The sequence below is a fragment of the Rhinolophus hipposideros genome (genome assembly GCF_964194185.1).
Source record: "Rhinolophus hipposideros genome assembly, chromosome: 23".
Lineage (NCBI taxonomy): Eukaryota > Metazoa > Chordata > Mammalia > Chiroptera > Rhinolophidae > Rhinolophus > Rhinolophus hipposideros.
In genome coordinates this window covers 27,714,465-27,741,155 of record NC_138069.1, presented here as the reverse complement: position 1 = coordinate 27,741,155, position 26,691 = coordinate 27,714,465, and the positions used below count along the sequence as shown (strand labels likewise).

General features: G+C 40.3%; 1 protein-coding gene across 3 annotated transcripts in view; it reads right to left on the bottom strand.

The window, feature by feature from the left end:
* SGCD (sarcoglycan delta) overlaps window positions 1-26,691 on the bottom strand; it is an 822,468-nt gene that overhangs the window by 312,446 nt on the left and 483,331 nt on the right. For all 3 annotated transcript variants that reach the window (XM_081035952.1, XM_081035953.1, XM_081035954.1), the window contains one exon: window positions 22,967-23,155. In XM_081035952.1, coding sequence (XP_080892078.1) covers window positions 22,967-23,155 — 189 coding nt within the window. The remainder of the gene's footprint in view (window positions 1-22,966; window positions 23,156-26,691) is intronic.

The window sequence follows — 26,691 nt, the reverse complement described above, 5'->3', positions numbered from 1 at the left end:
GTTCATCATTCACACTGTTTTGTTTTCTAATTATTAAGATAATTAAAGAAAACTCAGTGCATTTTTACACTGATGGCAGAAAAACTTTTGATGGGGACATGGGAGGGGCAGTCATCATATAATAACTGGAAAATGATAGTTGCTACATGAAAGTTGAAATTCAACATATGAAAGGCAGGTGAGTGTAGTCAACGTGCCCTGTATCTTTTGTTATATACAAGTCAAAGATGTACTGTAAACATCAGACAAAAAGGCATGGAGATCAAAGAAGCACATTCATCCCCCTAAGATAGAATGGTGGGACATTCCTTGAATAATGAGAAAGGTCAAATGAACAGTTGGTGGTGGGCAGCTGGATTAGGGGGCCTTCTAAGTTAAAAGAATTTCCTCAGTATACAGGCATCAGTTGGAAACTGATGACCATTTTCAGGAGGGAAATGACACAAAAACAGCATTTAAGAAAGATTAGTTGGGTAAGGCCAGACCTGCAGTAGCCGGTAGGAATTAAGATGAGATAAAGAAGGCAGTGATAATGGAAGAGGAAGGCAAGAAGGACTAGGAGAAACATTTAAAAGCTGATAACCTTCCCTAGTGCTTTGAGAGACAAAATGCTTCAGGCAGCATTGCAAACCTTGGGGTCTTGAAGCAGTTAGCAATTAAGGGGGAGTCTCATACTTTGAATCCAGGCTCAGCTCCCCACTTCTCTAAAGGAACAATTCCAACACCAGGGATATCACACACCTGACACTTAAGTCTCTCTCTTCTCTCTTGTATGTGGCTCTAATCCTGTTTATATGTGGCCTCCAAGAGGAAGTCTTAACTCATGCCACCCATGGCCAAGAATCATGGAAAAACTAACAGTGTTCCCTACATAATCCTAAAACTATTTGCCTCAGTATAACGAATCTCAAAGATTATTTTATCCCTCAATTGATAATATTAAACATTATTCCTAATTATAAACATCTTCCAGAGTGAGTAAAAAATTAAAAAAAAAATCTACTTTTGCACGATGCTAACAGCAGAAGACTGCCTGTTTGAATTGCTCTCAGTCCTGCTTAAAATAATCTCTAGGCATTATAGGCATTGTTCTCTATATTTAACAGAAAGGGAAGAAAATGAATTGAACATATTTGTAGTTGTAGGTTTCCTAAATAAGGAAGAAACATGCTCAGGGATGAGGGTAGAGTAAAAATAGAAAACTAAGCTGGCAACTGCATGTCATTAAAAAATAAATCATTTTTTTTTCTCCAGTACATGAATCATCTACGTGCTGCTTTGCAAGTAGGGAAAAAATATAATAAGTTGTCTATTGGTCTCCCACAGAATCTGAGGAATTAGAGTCTTATTATTTTAAAACACATACTACATTAATATAACCCTTTCTCATCACTCTTGTTCTGTTGGTTCACAAAATCTCCCTCTCATCCCCTGCCTTTCTTTTTGGTTTCTATTGATGTCTTGGAATGATCTCTCTTTAAAAACTCCCCTCTCACCCCTAAAAAGCACTATGCGTTCACCTGTACTCTTTCTTGGAATACGCATACTTAAGCCTTGTTGGTTTCTTACTGACAACCCCATGCAGGCAACCAAGGGTTCTCACGTCAACATTTACTGGAAACTTATTTTCAATAACACAATAACACCATAACAAATGAATAAAATGAATAAAAGGCCTACATCATTCATCAGGCTTACATCATTCATCAGGCATGAGGTGCAGAGAATAGTCACATGCCCTTCAGGAGACTTGCAAACTCTGCAATCATTCTTACATGGGCAGGGTACTTCACCTCTCCAAGCCTCAGTTTCCTCCTCTGTGACCTTGTGATAAGACTGTTTCCTTCCTGGGCTTCTGGTGACATTGAAATGAGGTAAGGAACATGAAGCCTGAACTGTGTTTGGCACACAAGGAATGCGCCACCTCCCTCAGGAGCACCACACATCCCTTTGATAAAGAGCTGCCCTAAATCCTAGAGGACCCGTCCCTCCACACACTCCTGTTTGTCACCAGCTTCTTTGCTTTTTTGTTAGCATTGCCAAGTGGGGCTTTCCCTCCAAAGAGCCATGCCTCCCTAATCCTGTTGTCTAAGAAATCACTTTTCTCCCAAGGTCACCGAGCAGACTCTGCAGAACTAATCTTGGATGCTGATTTCTGGAGAGTGACTGACCTTTAAGGAAGGTGCCCTCTGAGAGCACCTGACTCAAGCCGTGCCATGCTGAATCATTAACAATATAACACAGAAAAGAATTTAACCAAGTTAGACAACCTGCAATTGCTCTTGTGACTAGGGTCATTAGGACCATTTTGGTGTAGTTCAAGCCAAACTAATGACTGTGAATAGAAGGCACCTGAAAACAAGTAGACTGATGCAGCTTTTCTATTTCTATTTTAAAACCCATTTGGAATTGCTCTGGTGTATCTTCCTAGGTTGACATTTTTTCCCTATCAATTTGTTCTAATTAGTTGGATCGTTTTTAACCTTCAAAGTCTTTTTAAAAATACCTCTGTACACTGACTGTCCAGAATCTGCAGAGCAGAAAAGCGAATGTTAGAAAACTAATTCATAATCCTCCTCCCCTTTTCAGGTGACTATCAAATGCCTGTAAAGAATAATAAGGTAACAGAGATGAGTGGCATAGACTGGGGTTACATCAGGGAGTGGTGAGGACTGCGGTAAACTGAGAGGCACAGGCTTCTCCTCTAAAGGTTTCCTGTATTAACAAGAGTCTCAACACCCTGACAGCTCACTACCACCCTCTGCCGACCAGCCTGGCCAATGACCATTCCATGTCTCCTAACTGAATCCAAACTTTGCATTTTAGAAATGGAAGTTTAGCTAGAGAATTCTAAGTGGAATATTTTAGGCCACATTCAATGCAGATCTCCCAGTGGGCTCTCTGGACTCCTCGTCCAAAGCTCCCAACATCCTTGTAACTGACTCCTGTGTCCTTAGGTGACACAAGGAAATGCAACAACATAAACCCAAGTCTCCAGGGAGTAGCCGCCATGTTCACAACTCAGTTCCAAGCCCTGGGGTGGGTAAGGAAATCATCAGTTTACAGCACTTCTCCTGAGGAGGGTAATTAATAATCTGTTAGCTCTTTTGGTAAAGTTAAACCCTCTCCCACTCTCCCATACACACAACCATCCACAAACACTTAGAGATTTCAGAGCTAGAGGGAATTTCAGGGAGTAATCTGGTCTATCCCACTGTTACAAGCAGGCAAAGTGGTACTGCCATTTAAAAAATGAAGCTACAGAGGCCTAAAAGAATAAGAAATATACTGGGAGTAACAAAGAAGCCTATGTTCTTGCTTTTTAGGATAGAGGTTTTCTTTTGAAGAGCCATTTTATAATGTAAGATAAAGTAATACATATAATTGTGTGCTAAAGCATAGAATACAGACTGTACGTGCTGAAGACATTGAAGAGATACCCCAATTTCTGGTCTGCAGAAGCTGAAATGGGTCTTCGTGCTTCCCAAGAAGCTCTTCGCTTAGGAAAAAAAAAAGTGTTGAAAGCACCAAAGAACTATGAACAAAGGTTTCCACATAAGGGTGCAGATCCCACAGCATTTCTGAAGGCCAAACTTAGCTCAGATAAGTCATGCTATTTATCCCTGGCACAATGTTCCTGCTGAGTCACCAGGCCCATATGGCACCACCAGAAACTAGTTTACAATAGCAACCACAGCAGAGTGAAAAACACCAGACACCACGGCCAGGGTGTCTCCGCGCCAGCTGAGCCTGCCCAACCCCCAGTTTGGCTGTGGCAGGGCCCTTACCAAGCCTGCCGCACAGTGTAGGGAGGGGTGCAGAATATCTTGACATGGATTCCTCCTCAAAGATCTTTGACTAAGTGATATTCTGCATGTTCAGCTATGCCATGAGGCTACATGATTATTTCCATGTTAGAATTAGCAAATAATTAGATTGAGTCTTTTAAATTAATCTGAATACCCTCCATGCTTGTTTGACTGTCTGTCTAGTGCTTTCTGTCTGCTGCTTTTGAATTATAATTTCTTCCTCCCCTGCTCCCAAGATTAGAAGGAATAGACTCTTAACAGGTTTTTTGTTTTGTTTTTGTTTTTCAATTCTTGAGTTCACATTTCACTTACTACCTAAGCAAAGGCAGAAATAGTAATTTTTAAATTGCTACTATGGAATACATCGACTTTTACACAAATTTGTCTCTTCTTGCTCCCCTCCCTGCATCCCCTACCTACACCATTTTGGTACTTATGGATATAATCTGGCACCTTAGATACCAGTTTTTAGGATATGTTACAGTCTATCTTTTTATTACATGTTATATTTGCCTTTCATAATTTTCAGAAAATGTTGAAAAATCTTTCATACACAAACGGTTCCAATTTACCTGTCAGTCATTTTATATCACAACCTTCTGATTTTGGGGTTCTTAATTTGTATTTAGTTTTTAGTTGGCTGAAGCAAATAGAGAAGGTGGAATACATGAGAAAGCATTTTAGTTTTTGTCTTAGGGTAAACAACTTCTCTTACTTGGAATGCATTCTTGGAATGCATTTTTGCCTTCAGAAATGTCTAGATATTCTATTTGTTACTGCTTTCCTCTTAATCAGCATGACTTTTGTTCTTTTGTAAAATTTTTCTGATTTTACGTGGAAGCATATATTTTTCCTGGATGTATCTGTGTGTGGTTGTCGTTTATTTTACCTGGCTCTCAATGAAAACTTTCAATATGTATGTCCAGCTCAGAAAAATGTTATTCGATTATGTCTTTATGTGTTAGCCTCAGTTCTAGTCTCTCACTCAGGAATTTCTATAGTTCCAACTCATTCTCTATCTACCAAAGCAATCATATTATTTTCCTTCTGCTTTATCACTTTTCTTCCTTATTCATTCTGGGAAAGCACTTCATTTTTATCCTTCATTTAGCTGACTTACTTTTTCTCTCTTTTAGTTTTTCTCTGAATTCTTTGCTGATTCCAAAGTGGGTTTTAATTCTTGTATTGCCTTTTCAGTTCCTTCAACATTTCCTGTCATTTCCCTTAATCCTATGATCGGTTTGCCTCTGTGTGAGCTATTCTTATGGATTTCCATTCTGCTGCCACAGAGAAATCATAATTGCCATTCCCTATTCCACCACCATCCGCTCCATAGTTTTCTAAGTCTTTCTTCTAATGTGCAAAGTAAATAATTTTCAGCAGTGCACTTTTTCTGCATGTCTTCAGGCTGCTGTTTCTGTTTCTTACTTTATAGTTTTTCCCATAAGCTCCGTATTGCCTCCATTCACACAAGGAGAAAGGACCTATCCAGATGGGATGCTGCTCTGAGTGCACTCTGTCCCCATGACTACGGACTCAGTGCCCTTCTCGTCCACAGCTTCAAGTTTCCCTCAGGTGTCAGGAAGGCTCTCGTCTTTCACACTCTGAGCAGATAAAATTCTTGAAGGACATTTTCCAGTTTGCATGGCTACTCTCAGCTCCTTGTACCTTTCTTGCTCATGTAGGATCTGCATCTCCTAAGACACAAACTATCTTGGCTCTACTGTATTTCTGGATGTTGTATTTTTGGGGTTGTAGCGTTTCACTAGTTTGTGTGTATGAATATATGTATATGTACATATACATATATATATTTCTGTGTATGTATATATGAGTGAATGCATGTGTGCATACAGGTGTGTATACATGTGTATGTGTATATGTATATGTATGTGTGTCTATATATGTGTATATGTATGCGTGTGCGTGTGTGTGCGTGCACACACACAAACACACAAACACATGTATTCCCTGAGGGGGAAGAGAACTGAAGACAGCACCCATGAAAAAAAGAAGTTGAAATGTTTGTTTTTATCGATATTAGGCACAGATATGGGTCCAAAGACCAAGTATCTCCTAGGGAACTTGTGGTGAGGAAAGGGACTTTCTCTTTCCAGTGGCTTAGCATATGATACCTTTAATTATGTCCTTTAATGCAGTTTCATAAACGTTGAAAGTTCATGAAAATTCCACCAAGAGTTTGGTTAGTGATTGATTGCCATGCCTAGTTTTTGAGGGTGAAACAATTCCTCATTCTCTATTTTTAGACACTTTAGTAGATAGTTAAGAGAGGCTAAGTAAGATACCATTTTAAACTCAAAAGTCCCTTTTTTACATCACACCATTCCAGATGTTTACAACTTTAAAGATAAAAGCAATCTGAAATATATCTTGGTTCAGTATGATTTTGAAACCCTCCATTTGTCAACATGAACCAGATGCCCAGAGGGGATGAGTGGTGTACCCAAGGTTCCAGAGCTGGGGGCAGGCAAGACCCAGACCACAACTCAAGTTTCCTGACTTTCATAATGATAAGACTCCACATGTTTCTGGAGAGAAAATGGCAATGATAGCTATTTAGAAAAAGCTACTAAGTCTGTGTGTACTTTTGCTTTACCGACCCCTAGGGGAAAGGAGGAGTGACTCTCATTATTCTTGAGGCACTGTCCTCTCGCTTACAATAGCCAATTCCCATTTCTTATCCTCTGAAATGAGGAAAAATGCCACAAAGGTAGGGAGCGTGCCTTCATACACATAGGAGAAAACGACCTTCTTAGAATCCGTGTACAAGACTAAAAGGGTACTGAACTGAAAGTAACGCACACTCTATATTTCTCTTTTGTCACTTGCTGATGGCTAACTGCAGCCTAGAGACAAAGCAAAGGTTTTTCAATTCACGCAACTGCCAGACACTTTTCCTTCCAAATAGAAGCCATGCACCAGCCCCCAAACCAATTCTGCAAAGTGCCAGGTTTTTTCTAAATATTCCATAAATTTCGTTTTGCATTTAAAAAAAATGTAGCCCTGGAGCTAATAATAAGATAGGCACTGAAAACATGCTCCTTTTGAATTGGTTCTATAATGCTGGTTGTTAATGAACTTTGGAGAAATATAGCAAGGAAGAACACTTTTCGGATTCAAAATTCACATACACTGACCATCTGGAAGCAAAAGTCACTCTGCAGTGAAGAGGTGTCCCAGGCTTTTGCTGTTACAATCCCAGTAAAACACGGTACAGTCAGCTCTGTGAGATGCCCCTGAGATTGTCTTCCCACCATCTCCATCCCTTCACTTGGGATGACCCTCTTTCTCATTCTGCTCCCTTGCCTCCCTGCATAACCCATGGTCTGTGGATACTAGGGTGGCACATGTGACTCAGGTCCAAGCCAGTGTTCACAATCACACTACTTGGCCACAGTTACAGTGCCGGAGATGGGTGTGCAATGCCATTCAGGTGGAGACAGGTGGAGAGTTTTGCTGGGTGCTCCTGGGAAAGAAGCTTCTGGGTCTTCTGGAAGAACATCAAAAGCAACACCCACCCCTTTCCAGAAAATGAACAAGGAAGAAAGAAAAAGGCAGAATTTTACCATCCTCAATTTATATGCAAGACTTATTAGGGAAACAATGATGGAACTAATAATAAAGTTTAACTGCCAAGCAAGTAAGAAGGCCTGTTTCCAGTGAATAATTCCTTGGGATTAAATATGGCTTCCTAAGGACCTCTGCAAAAGGAATTGCTTCTGCAGCAAGAGAATCAGGCTCAGTGTATGGTAAAGTTATCATTCTTCTCAGGAAAAGAAGTCCTGGAAATATCAGGAGATTTAAAAAAAATAGTAGCTATTCTTTTTGACATTTAGCTGATTAATGTAATTTGAACTGTCATTCAAATAGACCAAAAACGTCTAGGTAACTTTATGAGAAGTGGTGGGCTTAGGAGAACATATCAAAATCACATTTCTATTTTTTGTTGGCTTCCATCAAAACAAAAGCAATGCTATTCTAGTATACTTTTTCATCGCATTTTCAAAACATGAAACATGGGTTGCCAAGGTGATCACTGACTTCCATGATAAAACTCATAAATAAATAAAAAGAGAGTAATACTTTTAGAATTATGCAAGTTGATTTAGCATTACCAGGGAAGGGTAGAAATATAGATAACCTGAAATTTGACATTTAGAGGTCAGCAGAGGAAAGGTTATTGTTTGTACAGAAAAGCTATTTATTCAATTAACTGAAATTAATTATGCTTGCATGAATTTTATAAACATACCACAGATCTGGATTTTTGACGAATTAAGTTTTAATTCATTTAAGAAAACTAAACCATATCAGCTTTTATGAGAAACCCCTGCTCACCCAATGAAAGGAAAGAGGTAAAATCACAGCTTTTATGAACCATATGGAAATATAAACAATTTAGAGAAGCTACAAAGACAGAAATCATAGTCAATTATCCTAGATGTAAAGCTATATTTTGAGGTTATGCTGTCCCTCATTTTCTCAAGAGTACCCCTTAATTAAATGCAAATACTCAGAAATAGCAATTAATGGCTACAATTCCCTGATTAGATAGATAGTGGAGCCCATTAACAATACTTGAAGGTTGTTGTGAATTCTGAAAAACCAAATGGAGTATATATTCATAAATTGCTCTCCAATGTATCCATTATTGGAAGTTATCTACAAATGTGCTATCTCAGAAGTTAGCCATGAGTTTAGCAGCCTTCACACCATCACCACTGTTTCTAGGGCACGTGGATAGTCAATCTTCCTTGACAGATAGGGATATTGACTTTGAACAGGCCCACTACAGGCACAGGGCATCCAAGAGGACAAGACTGTCTTATCACCTGTGTAAGCATCACACCATACAAATCAGGAATAAGCTAATGAAGGTTCAATGGCCTCTCATAAATGACACTGTGCAGAGCAGGGACTCCCGTGCAAGTGTGTTTTTCCTCATTCCCTCTTACTGAGGGTCTGCCTTCCTACACTGAAGACTGAATGGCAACGCCCTCTTCTTACCATTGTACAGAGACTGCCTACTCCATGTTTTCTTTTGTTTATTTCCCCCCACCGGGGCTTTTGCATTTGCCTCTCCCTCTGCCTGGAATCTCCCTCAGCTCTTCGCTTGGCTGTCTCCATCTCATTCCTGTGGCTTCTACTAAAATTCACCTCTCCAGGAATGCATCTGCTGATCTGTGTGTAAAGCAAGCCATGCCCGGGTACACATTATCACATTTCTCTCTTTATTTCCTTCAGAGAACATTCTAACAATATGTAACTATTTTATTTTATAATAGTAGTTTCCTTCTTTATGGGCTGTCTCATCCACTAGAATGGTTATACGTAGTTTCCTCTGTTTCACACATTTCTGTTTTAAGTTCAATCAGCAATAATGTATACATATCAAATATCGGAGTGACTGTGATTCTCATGGCAGTGATGGTTTCAGCCACGCCCACATGAAATACGCTTTTAAGATTCCATTAGTCATTCCTGTAAAAGTGAGCTTATGACTCTATGCTGAATTTTAGCAACTGAATCATCATTTCTTCTTTGTAAAAAACTCTCCAAGTGTTTACGATGACAATAATAATCACAAGCGTTTACTGGGTGTCTACCACGTTCTACTTTCCAGTTATCTCCAATCTTCAGCACGACTCAGCAAAGCAGGTATTATGAATCCCACCACTACAAATGAGTAAAGCAAAGCTCAAAGAAGTTAAGCTACTTTGCCAGATCACCGGGCTCATCAGCAGCAGAGTTTAGGTTTGAACCCAGGCCTGCCATCTCTAAAGCCTGTTAAACAACCCTGCCCCTCTCTAACAACACATTTGATCACAAATCAGACTCCGTCCAAAGAATCAGAACAACTCTGGACAATGAGACTGTGATAGAAAACGAGCCGAGAAGCTGGGCAGTCTGAACTAAGAGGATTTGCTCCAATATAATTAAGTCTGCTAGTTGTGAGTCCCCTTAACCTCTCTAAGTTCAATAAGTGATTTGTCCAATATGAGAGAATAAAATCAATAAGTCCCAGTAGAAAACAGAAAGACAACTTCTCAATAAACTGTGTGGGAGGCAGGCTACCAGCTGAGAATAAGAAGTATTTATCCTAATATGCAGGCATTTAGAAAGTTCTAGAAGTCTGCGCAGCTTAGGGATACTGCAGACCACCAGCATTCTTCCAGTGCCTTGCTGCTGACTATTGGAACCGTCCTAATAATGCCACAAGCATGAGGACGGAGGGCTGAGGAATAAAGACTGCGACCTCTCAGCCTGCAGAGTATCATGGGAGGATGTACAGCACAGTGGTTATGAGTACTGGGTTCAGATCAGATTCATATCCCAGCTCTGTCACTTACTGCGACCATGAGAAAGTGACTTGACCTCTCTACAAAGCCTCAATTTCCTCTGCTTGGAAAAGAGGGTAAATATATGACCCATCTCCTAGGATTGTTAAGGGATGAAATAATATACCCCACATTAAGTGCTCAGTGTCATGCCTGGCACACAATATGTTCGCCATACGTGTCATCCTACTACTGACAAAAATTTATTTGCAAACCCTGCAGTTAGTACCTGAGAGTGCCTAAATACTATTTTGTACTAGGTGAAGAATGCAAAAGACTTGTTATAAACAAGCTCTCTTTTTCTAATGCAAAAAGTGTTTGTCTTAAGTTTTATCCTTATGGGTGAGGTCCCTAATTGAACCACAATGTCGCCAAATGGTCCTTAAAGAAACTATGACACATCCTTACTTCTTTTCTATTTATGATTTTTCTCTTTTATTTTAATTTCTTATTCATTTTTTTGAACCCCACAAGAATTATGTAAGTACATTCTCCTTGCAAAATGTTCAGTAGAATACGGAACAAGGGCCTTTCCCCACCTGTTTCACCACTCCCACCCGGGATAATGTCTAACTCCAACCTCAGAGGAAATTAGTGTTATCAGATTTTTCTAGAGAACTACATACAATGTAACTAGACTACCATCATCTCTTTTTCCTTTATCTTCCTTTGTTCAGTTTCACTTTGGACATCTATGCAATCATCTTGTCTTGAAAGCCCTCTCTTTGATTATGCCAAATCACCTCTTCATTAATTCTTATAGCATCCACTTATTTTAGTGGCATTTTTACATTTGTTTGATCATGTGACTTTCTTGTCTCCCCCCATTGTACAGCAAGCTCCACGAGGAAGGGACTCCATTTACTTTTGTTCATTACTGTACTTACAGTATCTGGCACAGTACTTAGCCCCCAGGAAGAGCTCAACAAACATTTGTTGAGTAAATGATTGTAATTTATTCATTAGAACGTCAGCAGATATAGTTAACTAGAGTAACAAAAGATCTGAAGAGTTGACAATTTCAAATAGGAACCATTCACCTAATTGAGACCAGAAAATTATTTTTCAAAGAAAACCACAATGTCAGAAGTACAAGGCTCTCCACCAGTGAATGAACAAGACACAAATTATATCACTCCTCGCCAAGAAACGCAATGCAGGTTTTAACTGAGGATACCTGAAATTTCTCACGTGAACTGTAAAGCATTCATTTCTAAAATAGCAACCAACCACGATGGCACAAAGATGGTTTAACCCAGCTGAGAGACCAAGTGACCCAAATGATCTATTTCCTCTATCTGTGGGTTTTAGGGAAAGTACTTTTATTTTATTTATTTTTTAAATGTTGGAATTAAGAGATTTGTCAGAGAGAAAAAACATGCTTGCTTAACATGGCCAATTAGAGTCTTGTGTATTAATGGTCAAAACTCCCTTATAATGGCCAACCCAAATCTGATGGCCAGGTAAGGGACAAGAATATGCTGAGTTTTTTACCGTATGTCCGATAAATACTGACTCCGTAACTTGCCGGAGTCTGCAAAAGGTAATTGCTGCCAAAGTCTACTGCTCATTGTTCATTCTTATTTCTTCTGAAGTTGGGAGGTTGACTGTAGTACTTACTAGGCACGAGACCTTAAGCAGATCACTGAACCTCAGCTGCCCCTTCAATCCAAAGGGTAAAATTAAATCCCTGCCATGTCTCTCCCACTGGGGAATTTGTAAAGAATCACATAAAGCAAGAGTGCCAACAGGCTTTCTAACGTGTAAAGGACTTTTAAAAGCATAAGGATATTATGAGGGTAGAATGAAGTTGTTGTTGTTTTTGCGTTCCTTGAAATATGGTAGGCACCTAAAAATACCTATTGCAATAAAATGAGGATTATGCCAACATGGTAATGATAATGAATTCACAGATCTTTTCACTGTTAGTGTTTGACAAGAGAACCACACAAACAGGGCTCCATTACAGCGTCTGATCATACTGGGTACCTAAGTGGGTATTAAGTGATTCAATATTCTATAGTATTGTTTCCCACTGAAAAAGGCTTACACTGACTCCAAAGTTCTTTCTCTACTCGTGCTTCAACAATAAACACCTACAAAGCATCTACTATTAGAAAATCAAGTTTTAAGAGATGGTAAGAAGTTCTCCACTTAAAAAAACTGGTTGATAATTAAAAGCTGACTGAAATGCACAATTCTATCTACAAAAGCATTACAGTGAGAAGGTTTCTCTACAAAACAGAAAGGCTAGACTCTTACTGAAGACTTTCTTCCTTTAAATCCTTCTTTGTCAAAGCAGCAAGTAGATTATTCACATATGGCTTAGTAAAGTCAGAGAAAAGTAATTCAAAAGGCAACCAACTCCTGATTCTTAAAACACAGGTGCCAGTTATTTAGTTAGTATGACTCCTTAAAATATTCATGAAGCTAAAACTGCTTGAGTGGCCTATGGCTGAAGCAGTCCTCACACAGTTTACAAATGTCCAGTCCTCATAACTCCTACCCACACATTGACCTCCACTGCCCTTGAACATTATGTGCATAAATACGTTATTGGTTATGATAGATTTATTTTATTTTTTGATAGCAAACATTTCTGAAGAAAGTGGAAAGCATCAACTTGCAAGTTAGACACACTTGGGTCTCTCAGCTGACCCAACTACATACTAGCTGGGCAGGTTAAGGAAGCTCTCTGTGCTTCAGTTTCCTCGTAAATAAAGGGGAGCACACAGTGCCTCCCACCCAGGGTCACTGTGAGGAGGAAGAGTGGCAACACAGGGAGGCACTCCTTGTGTGGCGTTTGCATGGTCAGCAGCAATTACTGTTGTTGGCATTATCGTGGAAGATTGTACTTCTGAAGATGACCACAGCACTCCTTCTGCATCAGTTTCCTGTGGTTACCATAACAAATGACCACAAAACTGATGGCTTAAAACAACAGCAATGTATTCTTCCTGAGTTCTGGAAGCCAGAGGTCTAAAGTCAAGGTGTCAGCAGGGCTACGCTTCATCTGGAGACTCTAGAGCAGAAGGGCCCATTCTGCTTTGCCCTCTTCCAGAGGCAGCTGGCACTCCAATCTCTGCCTGTACGCCCATGATGCTTGCTCCAACTCTGTGTCAAATCTTTCTCTGCCCGACATAAAAACACTTGTCATTGGATTTAGGGCCCAACTAGATAATCCAAAATGATCTATCTCCTCATCTCAAGATGTGTAATTTAGCTGAGGCCCAAATATGATAACATTCACAGATTCGAGGAAGCCAAGGACATATGTTGGAGGGGCCAGCGTTCCATCCACTGTGTCCCCCATCCTACATGCTCTTCTAGAAACTTGCAATCCCCGTTGCACAGGTGGAGTCTTTGTGCCATCCCCGTGAATCTAGACAGGATTTTGTGTCTGCCTTGACCAGCAGAGCAAAGTGGTAGGGAAGCTACCTGACTTCTGAGTCTGAGTCCTGACAGCATTACACACATCCACCTAGTTTAAGTGGAACACCTTCTGGAACTCAGCGACCATGCAGGTGGAAGCCCAGATGAGCCCACACAGGTGGGGCCATGTGTAAGTGCTGTGGCTTGCTGAGGTCCCAGCTCACAGCCAGCCTCGAGCACCCACACATCTAAGGAAACATCTTCTAGATGATTCCAGCTCCAGCTGTTGAGACCTCAGCCTCGGAGTCTCCCCAGCCCAAGTGCTCCACATCAGAGAGCAGAGAGAAGCCATTCCCAGTGAGCTGTCCAAACTGGACCTTCCTGAGCAAAAGAAATCATCACTTTTCTATGAAGTCATGAAGTTTTGGAGTGGTTGCTTGTGTAGCAATAGATAATGAGACCAATTATTCATTAAATAACTGAATAGATTAAGATTTTTTTTAAATGGCACGTGAGATGCATTCCAGCAGTTAGCAGCTTGGATTTTTGTTTCACTAAATATAAACATAGTGTGAGCAAACAAACACACACACAAATATACTTCTAGTGGAAAAAGTGATCCAATTTCTCTCATTCTGAGCCAAAGTATGGGAGGATAAAACAATTTGACATAGAAACTATCTGAGCTGTGAAGAACCTTAAATACCACCTTCTAAACAGCGTATTTTACATATTATGAGAATAAGGCTCAGAAAGGGTCCTGGATCCCCTCAACCCCCATCAGCCCTCCATCCAACAAAAGTCCACCTGGATCCTCACACGCAAGACAGAAAAACTCTCACAGTCTCACTACCTTCCCAGTCAGGAATAATGAAAGGAGGAGAGGAGACAGAGAATGGGTGTGTGGAAAAGGCACAAAGCTGCTATAGACATAGTAATTTGGGGCCAACTGTTCATCAGATTATGAGAAACTTTCTTTTCCTCTTTGTGTTAAATGGAGTTTTGTTTGTTTGCTTTCCTGTCTTAATTCCATGGCTCCCGGTTTTAAAAATCACCCAGGGCACAGAAAGGAAAGGCAACAATTGTTTTGTGGAGGGGAATAAAAAACTTCTTTGTTCAAGGTTTTAGCTTGCCCTCCAAGACCAATCGAAGGAATAGAGTAGTAGATTCTAGACCTGCTTTATAACAAAGAACTTTCTGCAATGCTGAAAATGTTTTATATCTGTTCTTCTGATGATGGTAGCTACTACCCCATGTATTAATAGCTACTGAGTGTTTGTGATATGGCTGGTGTGACTGAGGCACTGCATTTTTATGTTATTTAATTTTAATTCCATATTGGACAGTGCAGTTTGAGACGAAGTATTGACACACTTAGAAATCCTAACTAATGACTCTCAGGCAACCCAATGGACCTGAAACCTCCTCCTATTTACTGCTTTTCTTTCTACAGCCTGAATAAAACCCCCATCTGTGGTGGAAGGACTGACCCTTACGGTAACATCACCCTTAGGATTTGGAACTTCTCTCCTACCGTTGCTCTATGTCTCGGTGAGGCGGAACAGAGTTCCAAGATGTGGTCACAACTTCCGATTTCCGACAGTTACTCAGTTCACAACTGCATGACAGATTAGACCTAAAAATTCCCAGTGTGAGCAGCTATGTGTGATGTTATGAAGACAGAGATTATTTCCAGGGAGATTTTCTGACATTATTTTCTTCAATTTCAGACACAGAAAAAATGAATTTTGAGTGTATGAAAATTAGTATAATTGTGGCAAAGGTCATGAACATGATCCAAATAATAGGCTGGAGATGCACAATAATTTGTTTATAATTGGATCTCCAACTTCTCAGTTTGACCTCTCTCGAGTATAATTTTGCATCTTGTTTACCAGTGTCAGCTCCCCCTCTTCCCCCACCCCCACACTTCCTTTCTCCCCAAAGGCCTGAGCTTTCAGTACTGGAACAGAGGTGTCTGAGGCTTTTGCAATCAAGTTTAACTCAACCACTTGCAGGCTACAATCATGGTGCTTGCTCTGCTTTAAACACCACTCAAAAGGTCTAATCCATCCTTTACGACTCAAGAAGTCCTCCAGTGCCTTTTGGCTTTAGCTAATTTCTTCTTCATACCCACTTAAAATATTTGTCCTTTTTGGAACACACTAAAATTATGTATTTTTTTTCTTCCTAGTAAATGATGATCTATTAAAGTATAGAATTTTATTTCTTATAATCTTTAGCATAGTGCACTGAAGAAATACCGACTGACCTGAAGCAAATTTGCCCAATCAATTGTATCAATTTGTAGCACTCTCGGTTTATAGTATTTTGCAACAAGTACAATGGCCAAAATCATCCTCGATGATTTGCATTCATATAAAGGTATAAAACACAATTAGCTTCAAAACAAATAGGATACTACGGAGCTATATCCCAGGACTGCTCATGGAACAGAATCAATTTTTGTCTTTTGTTTTTCTGCAGTACAATTTTCATGCCACCTTAAAGAATAACATTTTGGCAATTTTTCAGGTTGATGAACACGAGCTAATAGTTGGAAAGTACCCACAAGAGTCAAAGCTGAGAGATGAAAACATGATGTTCTCCATAGTTCTAAGCAAAGCTGGCATCTCTGCTGAAATGTACTCTCACACACAATATATTTATTAATGGCATTAAATGACAAGTATAACTGAAGCCAAAAAGTATCACTTTCTCTCATTTACTGAGCAAATCTGTATTAAGCACGATGGCATCTCCTGCTTCTGTTCTGTTTCACACTCCATTATTACCCTTCTCTTCTCATGTGATTAAAATGTAGCAGGTAGTTGACGCACAGGAGGGAGGTCTCTGTTTTAAAAATACCTTTTTATAATCAAATTCAAGCACTCATCTTATTTATGGTCTGTCTACCTTAATACATCAACTCACATTTCATTTTAAGAGTAATATAAAGCTCTGTTCACCCATCTTTACACATGTTAAAGTGACTGCCGATTCATATTTTTTCTCATTCATTTATTCAATAAACATTCTAAGTATCTACGATGTGCTAATTACCAAGGTGCTTAAAGCTGTAGCTACACAGAGGAATAGGTTTAGGTTACTGTCTTCTGGAGCTCACAGCCTACTTGGAGAAACAGCCAGGAAAATAATACATGCAGTACATACATGCCCCCCCAACCCCGGCATCCCCATGACACTAGGTACAGCAAAACACAAAATGTCAGCTTAACGTGGGGGGACTTGGGAGAATAAATGAGAAGATAAAAGCTTACAAAGGGCAATGTTTATAGAAAAACAAATGTAGATACTATTTTCGAGTGAATTCTGACCTCTTAATGGAGGAAAGTCCTGGCCTGGCTGCTCAAGAAACAGGACTCTGAGAACGATACTGCCTTGTGCTCCCCGGCCACAGCTGATGGAGTATCTCCCTGAATCCATGGGCAAGCAAGCAAGCTACAACGTGAAGTGCAAAGTCTGCTGGGCCAGAGAAGCTCCCTCTTTGGGATTTCACCTGGGTAACAACAAGAGCTGGGGACGGGTAGAAGTGGGAGCTGAAATGGAAAGGTCATCCTACAGAGAAGGACAAAGGCAGATGCATGCTAAAGTTCCAAGGAGGCAGAACACCTGAATAAAGACAGTGAGCTAATCAGTAGCACAGCAAGGGTAGAGGGTACCTGGCCTACAAGCAGAAGAGAATGTTCCAGGCAAGATCAATGGATGTCACATGGTCCAGGAAAGCCAGAGGGTAGACATCCCCAGAGGGCCTCTGGTTCCTGACAGTGCTCTGGGTCTCACTGCTGTGAGGCCCACCCATGGACTCATGCACCCATGCACCCTCCCGTGGCATGGGTACCTTTACTCCTCTCTATTTCAGTTAGTTTGACTGGGTCACAATTCCTTGAGCCTTCATCATGCAGAAGATATGTCAGCGTTCTGAGTTATGGAACACACTGGCCATTCTCTCTGGCTTTTACTGTTTCACAATGTGTCCAATTTACAAGTATTAGAATGCCTTCCTCTGACCCTCAGTGGATCTTTATCTTACTTGAGCGTAAATAAATCATGTTTCAGACATTGCACTGAACAAATCCAATTTGTCTTCATGAAAAATAGCACTGGGAAAATGGGCAGCATAGGGTACTGATCAAGAGACTGGGCTCTAGAGCCGACGCCCTGTGACCCAATCTCAGTTTCATTGCTCACTGACAGCGTGACCTTGGGCCAGTGACTGCACTTCTCGGAGCCTGTGCTTCCCCATCTGTAGAACGCAATAGTGGTGCCTACCTTACAGGGTTTTTATGAGGATTATACGGGGGGATTAGAAAGTAAGATCTGTAGAAGTTTTAATTACACAAGTGGACATTCATTTCTTATATAATAAAAAATACAATGGTTTGAATTTTATAATTTTTGATGAAGGGAAAAAAAAACAAGTTAGGGGACCTATTATGCACAGGTGTAGGTAGCTATCCTGTACCGAGGACCTACCATGGCCCTGGCACTGACCAGGTACTTGACACGCATCATCTCATGTATGTGGTCTGCACAAAGGCAATGGACAATTAACAAACACATGGTGAAAGTTGGCTGTATACCAGGCACTAGGCTGGGGCTACAAAGATGAAGAGAACACGATCCCCATCCCTGACAAGTTCCCGGTGTGACTGGTGTGCTGAAGCTGGGTCAGGCAACCTCACACTCTCTACTTTGGTTCAATTACCTGCAAAATGAGGCTGTCCGATGAGGCAATTCCTAAGGTTCCTGTTTCATCTAACAAGGAACTATGTCACATTCACTGGGCTGAGAGGTCTTACCTCTTAAATTACCATGCCTTTTGAGATGTGCCACTTAACCACTTGTGCTAAATAATAGTGTAGATGATCAATGACACAGTCGTTTGAGAGGTCATGGAGGTCAAGCACTTTGGCCTAGGCTGCTGGGATGCACTGGCAGAAGCAGCAGCCCTGTACAGAGTGAGACCTCACACAATCAAGGCAAAGCCCAAAAGATGAAATCATAGTGCTCCAACAGTCTTAAAGGACACCGAAGTCAACACACTCATTTCTACACTGAATCCCAGAGGAACAAGGGGAGGTAGTTCATGGCTGGCTAGACGCCCAGTTCCCTGACTCTCATGCTAGGGCTTTCAGCACTGGCCCGCAATATAGCACACTGGCTAACAGCCCAGGCTCCAGAGTCACACTGCTTGGATTCAAATGGCTTCTCTGCCACTGTGGAGCTGTGGGATCGCCAATCAAGTTATCAAGCCTCTCTACTCCCTTGTAAAGGCGGTATCATAATAGCACCTACCTGCTGAAGGATAAGTTAAATAACACTTATTAATTGCAACAGCATGGTGCATGGTACAACATGAGCCTTCAGTAAATGGTGACAACGATGGTAGCAAACACTCACATAAAGCACCTACTATGTGCCAAAGCTCCATTCTAAGCACTTTACATCCATCTTCCCATTTATTCTTCACAACCATCCTATGAACAGGTAGGTATTTCTATTACTCCCAGGAAAATGCAGCACAGAGAGGTTAAGCAACTTCCAAAGCAAGTAGCAGAATGCAAATTTGTACCGAGAGCATCTGTCTCCAGAGTCAGAGCCCTTAACCACTACCTGGTAGTGCAGGGTCGCTCATGACTTTCTGTTGACATCAAGTCTTCCTATGGGTCACAGGCTGCTATAAATGCTTAACACGAATTAACTCACTGACTCTTCACACCAGCTGATGACACAGGCATTATTATACTCGTAATTTTATGTTCATTGTTTACATTAATACTGGAAGGGCATAAAATAGCAAGTGGACACAGTGGAGGGAGAGTGACATCAGCTACAGTGCAAAGAGAAGTGAGATAAGCACTGAACATGCAGAACTACCAGGAAACTTCTCTAGGCAGAAAACGTCAGCGGATATACCTCGGGTGGGCGAGAAGTTTATGACTGGGTGGCAACAAAGATAAGGAACCACTTTGCCCGCTCCAGCGTTTTGTGGAAGACCTAGATCATCACAGCAATTAGAGGGAAGGGGTCCAGTGTAGCAGGAAAGGTTGGGCTGTGAAGCCCAGCACCGGTTCTTTCACTTACTGTGTGTCTTTCAGCAAGTCAGTCAACTTCTCAAACCTCAGCCTTGGTTTTCTTTTACCAAGATGGAGGTAATAATCCCTAATATCTAGAGTTGTTTTTAAAATGAGATATTTTAAATGCCAAGCACAGTGAAGCACAAAACAGACACTTAATAAATATTAGTACCCTTTTATAGCACAGTGTATGATAAATGAGGGTAGGTTGGCATATGGGTGTTCACAGTACAGGTAAAACATACACACTCCTCCATGTAGGTAAAAAACGAGGAGAAAAGTGTAACCTTGCAGTCCTCCTTAGTAACGAACACCAGGATATTCTGCCAAGAGCAACACCATTCTCTTCTGATTTACATCTGGGGCAAAGGAAACTTGGTCAGATGTTCGTCCAGACTGCTATAAAGGAAGGAGTCCTCCAGCATATCTCCTTGGGAATGGCACCGAAAGCAAACCTGACAACACAGTAAATTCTGGATATCCAATCTTGGATAAATTGCCAAGTCCTCAGAAACCCTTTCAGATGACATCATTTTCTTGGTTTATTATTACTCACAGGGTTTGATTATAGTGTGAGCTTCCCCAAATCCCAAATCAGTCAATATTCCAGGTGTACAAAATAATCACTCCTTCCTATTGGCAATATTTTAAGCTCCTGCATAAAAGGCTTAACTGCCATCTCATTGATTTCCTTTGCTCTTTCACCCCCACATTCTCCCACATAACACTGGTGAATATCTCATTCATTTTCAAGATCTTCACTGTCAGTAAATTATTTGTGGAGTAGAATTATAATTCCAAAAGAATATGTTTTATACTGTGGTTGATGGGAAAAATATGCTTTGAACTTGCAGGGAAAGACCGATTTTCTGACACTTCAGCTCTCTATTTGCTCAAATGCATCACTGTTATAAAGCACCAATAATGGCTAATAATGGCATGATTCTCCCCTCAGTACGTATTTAGTTTGGTAAAGCTTTAAGAACTCTCAATTTCGGCAATCAATTTAGTTAACTATGGGCAATAGCCTATTTCCTATAGCTGATTACCTTAATGTCCTATTGCTCCCGAAGCTCACACACACTCAGAATGAATTGTCACTCAATATGTACTTGCATATACCTCTCATTATTAGTCTTGCCAGATAAAACACACTCTAGAAGCCATATGTGATGTAATATCACAATCATCAAGGTTTGAGTTTATATTCACCACACTCACCCCTACATCTTGCAGGTTTTATAAATTAACTTCATGCCAAACTAGGTAAAAATAACAAAAATAGACCCAAATAGGGTAAGGGGATACACGAGTTTCAGCTAAGTTCCAGTGGGAAGGTAACAAATTCTATATTGCTTTTTGGGCCCCACAATCCAACCATCTCACCAGCCAGATCCTGGGAGTGTTCCAGAATATTGTCCGGTCCCCCAACTCCTATATCCAACCAGTTGTTGATCAGATGTGTCAATTCCATCTTTTAAATGTCTTTTCAATCATTATTCTCCAGTCTACTACCCTAGCTTCAGTCTTCCCCAATTTAATATTGCAATGCAGAAGTTTTTCCATTTTACAAGGTTGTGAAATACAAAATAAAAACATTACAGACCATGCATATCAACAAATTGCAATTGTGGTCACTTTCAGACCAAATGGAGGCAGAACACCCTTGAGAGTTCTAAACTCTGAGAAACTTTCCCCATTATATTGCATTCTCACCTGTGCAAGCATCTGGACTACACATCTCATCACATCTCTCTCACCTGCTTATAACACTTCTCTGGATTCTGTTTGTAAAGTAAGTTCAAGTTCAAAAGTGTCTACAGAGTCTAATTCAGAAACAGAAGTTAAGGAGTTCCAATTGTCTAGAGCATATTACGTTGGACCCTAAAATCCCATGGAAATTGACTTGTAGCTTTCTCCAAATGTAATGTTGTGGTACCAGAGACTTTCTGTATTTTTCAAAGAATGGAACTATTTTCCACCTCAAGAAAGACATCTGTAAAATCAAGGTCATTTTTTGATTAGTTTCTTAGCTTTAACTACAAGTATTAATAAGTGAGCCATTCTGATGCCTGGAGCAGTGTCGCTCATCTTGGCATCCTAATTACGTCCTAATGAAGCACCAATAGCCCCTCCCATTAGTGCTGAATGAAGGCACACGAAGCAAAGATACAGCCTTGCTCTTCCCAATGTTCAGTCAGCATGGAAAATGCATGTAAAAATTCTTATCGGAAGTGTGAAGTATAGTAATAGATATATAAAAGAAGCTACAAGAACAGCAGAAAAGGTTTTGCCAGGCAGAGAAGACGAAGAAAAGCAGCCCAAGCAGAAGACACTGCCCAGGCAAGGCAAGGAAGTGCGACTATGCATAGTGTTGAAGATAAAAATGAACTTCAAAATTCAGAAAAGGCAAACATCCACTATCCTATTGCAGACTGCCACCTGAAAACCTTCCTGTTACTTGTGTTACGGTCACTTATCTTTATCAAAGAGGATTTATTTTATTGCCAATTTAACTACTTACTTTTGACATCAGGTCCTTTATGACCTAAGAAGTTAAATTACTTATATTGGTAGAATGGCAAAAGAGATCCTTTGGAAAAACAACCTCAGAATAACTCTAGAAATAATTTTGTCAGGATTTTCTTTTCATTTGAATTCCAACAAGCAAATAGTCAATCAGTATAGTGGCCCTAAGTATCAAGAGCAAAAATTTCTTCAAAGAAGCATAAACACAAATTCCTAAAAAATGAAACATGGCTAAGCTCCTCTTATTTCCATCTTGCCCAGGTAGTGACAAAGAGAATACCCGCCCTCCCCAACCACCAAAAAATATCAAGGAGACTCCCAATTAACCATAGTCATGAGCTACCAGGTATAAATAAACAGTTACAATTCTTAGATAATGCCCAAAGTCTAATTTTACTGAGATATTTCAAGTTTTTCCTCACAAAACCTTTCATAATCACTACTAAAATGTAGGAAAACTTTATACTTTGAATTTTTCCCATCTTTCCTCCTGCATTATTTACTTAAAGTGCTTGTAAACTACAGGATACAGAACACAGCTATCAAAATGGAGAGAAAGCATACAGGAGATCGTAGAGGAGGGAATGCCTCTAAATTGGATGACTAGCCTCCGAGGAATTGAGATCAGCTAGAAGTCCATCCTACAGGTAACCTGAAAAGATCTTTTTTTTTAACCAAAACACCCGGTTGCTGGCTATTTTGAATCGCACTGCCACCACTTTTCCACCTTCCTCCTTGCCCCACCTTTCCCCTTCCCCCAAAAGAGAGCTAAAGAAACTTGTGTGGTTTTACTTACAATTGTGAAGTTCATGACTTTGAGAATCCAGATCGTCATGGCCAAGTTCACCAGTATTAAAATCATCAGGAGCAGGACAAAGAAATACAGGCATCGTTTCCGCCAGCCATAAATCCCCACTTTGTACACCTGTGGCCCCTCGGAGCTGGGCACGGTGTTCCGGTGGTGTGTGTACTGTTCCTGAGGCATCTGAAATAAAGAAGGTGAGAGAGAAACACTCACATTAAACTGCTGAGGCAAAAGAAAGGAAAAACGTCAACTGATGAAGAGATATGGCTGGCGGCTGCGGCCTGTACATTTCCACCTTCCCGACAACTCGAACACTCTTTCCTCTGGACAACAGAGGCTCTTAGGAATGCCTGCATCTGCCCTCTTTTTTAATGCAGCCATCTCTCATGAGGTGTGCCAAGACGTCCACATGCACACGTCATGGGAGGGAAGGGACTCCAAGGAAGTCATTTTCCAGTTGTCTCTTAGAATCCAACATCTTTGTGAGGGAGTCACTCAAAGTCCTATCCAAGTCCTGAGGGTGAAATTTAGAATTCATCTGAGAAAACAAATTAACCCCAGCAGATCACTGTGGTGGTATAATGATATTATTTGGGCAACTTATTTGGGGTGTAATGACCTCGAGCGCAATTATTCTGCATTGTCAGAAAGTCAGTGGCAAAAGTGACAATTTGGATCTTCCCTCTAATCCAGAGTTCAAAGGATAAGCACACAGATTAAGCCTCACTTGACCCAAGAATCTTCAACAAGTGATGGCATGTGCTTAAATGCTTCCCGTGACAGAGAACTCACTACCCTTTAAGTTAGTCCTTAAGGGACAGACAATTCTAATTGTTATCAATCAACTCATTTATGAAATAAACATAAAGGAGGGTCAAAGTCAAGTAAGGTATGAACATGCATTCTGGAGGCTCGCAGCCTAACGGGAGGACTGAGTTAAACAGTGATTATAGTAGAGTGAGATCAAGTTAGAAAACTATTTGTCAATCTTAAGTAATATGCCAACTCCCTTTAAAGTAAGGAAGCTTTCTGAAACCCCTGCTGTTGACAAAAGCTATCTTTATACCAGCACTATTATAATTAGGTACCGACACGCATCAAAGTAAGCTTATCACTTATATAAAATACTAAAACCAACACAAATTTTAAAATTAAACACAAACAACGCTACCAACATGGAAATCACTGACTATGTACAAGGATGATGATGATGATGATTTGCTAAAACTAAACTGCATAACGTGGTACCAAGGGCTTTATCACCCGAGTACATCATCCCTACTCTGCCACGAACCATGTGACAACAGAGCCCCTACTGATTTTCTCCATTCACATTACTGCACAACCTTTTTTGAGGAGTTTTACTTCATTTGGCTCTCATGTAAGCATACTTCATTCCTTAAGAATAAAGTCTGCCTCTGGTTATTTTCATCTTACTCAACAGCAATTACATTAGTGACGTGTGGTGCCAAAGTGACCGTGGTGATCAACAATCACCATGTGGCCCTATATTTACATCCTTGGTTATGAGGTCATCTTCCAGATGATTCAGAATGATTATTTGATGGTTTTCAGATAATCATTAAAATGTATGCACACAACGTAAAAATCGCCCACCCCCACCTCCAGGGAACTCATGGCCTTTGGGCATCAGCGGAATTTCACTTGAAAAAACAAGTGAATCCTTACTATGGTCAACTGAAATGCTCAGTAAAGGTCTGCATGCCATCTGCCTCATTCTGAACACAACCCTAATATGAGTATATGTTTAAATATATGTGTGGAATGAATAAATGAAAATAAAAATAAGTGCATAACTGATGACTAAATGAATGATTTCCCCTCCACTATGAAATCTGCTGCCATCTGGGGGGAGGGGTGGACAAAAGTCCAAGCCAAACACCACTGGCAAGTTCTTGCTTGTATCTTTGCAAATTTCCACTTCAGGCTCCCAAAGCACTGACTTCCCAACCAATCAGTTAGGTTTATGCTCTAAGAAGTCTCTATTTTATTACTCAGCTCCTTACAAGCCTGTAGATCAGGGCTGTGTTGTAACAACATGGGGACACCACAAAGTCATTGCTTACTGGTCTTTTTACAAATACCAATAAGAAGGGGGAAAAATATCTTATAAGTCTGAAGGAAGTTAGGCTTTTATTTTCCATTAAATCATATTCCGTAAATTAAGAAAATTATCACAGAATCTTAGAATCATATCTGAAATGTCCTTTGATTCTAATTTTATCGGTGACCTAAGTCTAGAGCTTACCCACTTGTGCTTGGCTAGGGCAAGGACAAGAATGAAAGTCTTTAACTCTTATAGGTATGAGGAACAGTGAAATTCTTCACAGATGAGGGTACAAATGAGAGATACACATATTGCTACCACACCAGATGCCTTTTCTCTGACATTTGTCCTAACCAATGGAGGGATTACATAACTTAGTTATAAAACAGAAATGACATGTTCAATAAATATTTATAAGAGGCTGGAGAGATGAATATCACACATAATGTTTTTTCATACATAGATTGTTAAAACTTGCCAGAACTCAGGGATTATTATCTTTAGTGGGGATTCTTAATCCTGACACACATCAGAGGCACCTATGGAGCTCTCCAAAACATCTACATGCAAGTCAATTAAATAAGCTACAAGGGTAAGACCCAGGATTCAGCATGGTTAAAAGCTCCCCAGATAATCCTAAAGTGTAAACAAGGTTGCATATCACTAGTCTAGAATAATGTCTCTCAATGCAGCAGAATCCAAAAGAAATTTAACACATGCAAATTCACGTGTAAATTCTGAGCTCTACGTTGGAATTAGAACAGTTAAAAAGCTTCCCAGGTCACTTCAAGAATTTGGAAAAACTAATCTCAAAAATGGTCTTCATCTTCTTTTTTCATAGTACAACCATTTCAAGACAAATATTTTGAGACAAACTCTAGCTATGAAATAGCAAGAAAGCAGAGTTCTACTAAAAGCAAGAATGAGGGCTTGACCATCCTTGAGACACCTCTGTAGAACACGTGTATTCCTATGAACCAATGACTTTGCCCTTGTACTCCCAGAAACCACACAAGGTTACTGACTAGCTGAGTTGCTCAAAGCCCAGAAGGGGAAGTAACTCTCTTTTCAAGTCACACAGGAAATTAGAATCTGAGGGGGAGCAGAACTCAGATCCTCTGACGCCTGGTGCAGTGGCATATTTTGCATGTCATGAGGGCTCCTGTATCTCCACCATACATCCTGCCTACTTCGCTCAGCCGAATGACACAAAATAACCCCAATCTGTGCCTTTGTAATTAAAAGATAGACTGATAGATTGATCATTTGATCGATCAATAAATAAGGAACAGGGAAGGGAGTAAGCAATTTTGTATGAATGATTACATGAGGAAGCCTTGTCAGCTGAACATATTGTAATGGATACATCTGTTGTCAATAATTCTGCCCGAAAAGACAAAATTAAGATATGTTGAGTTCATTAATTTTTCTAGTAAAAAATCAAAACATGTTGAAATGATAAAAAAGTAAGAGGAAATACAATCTCCAATCTGCGTTCCTTTCTGATTCTTCCCCAGAGAAGTTTGCTGTCCAGGGAATGAAGATGAAGTTTCAAGTCCTCCACTGTCCAGGCCCCTTCCTCAGCCCTAAGAGGGGCCATAGCAATACATTAACAGTGTCATAATGTTTTATAAAACTGACTTAAGTT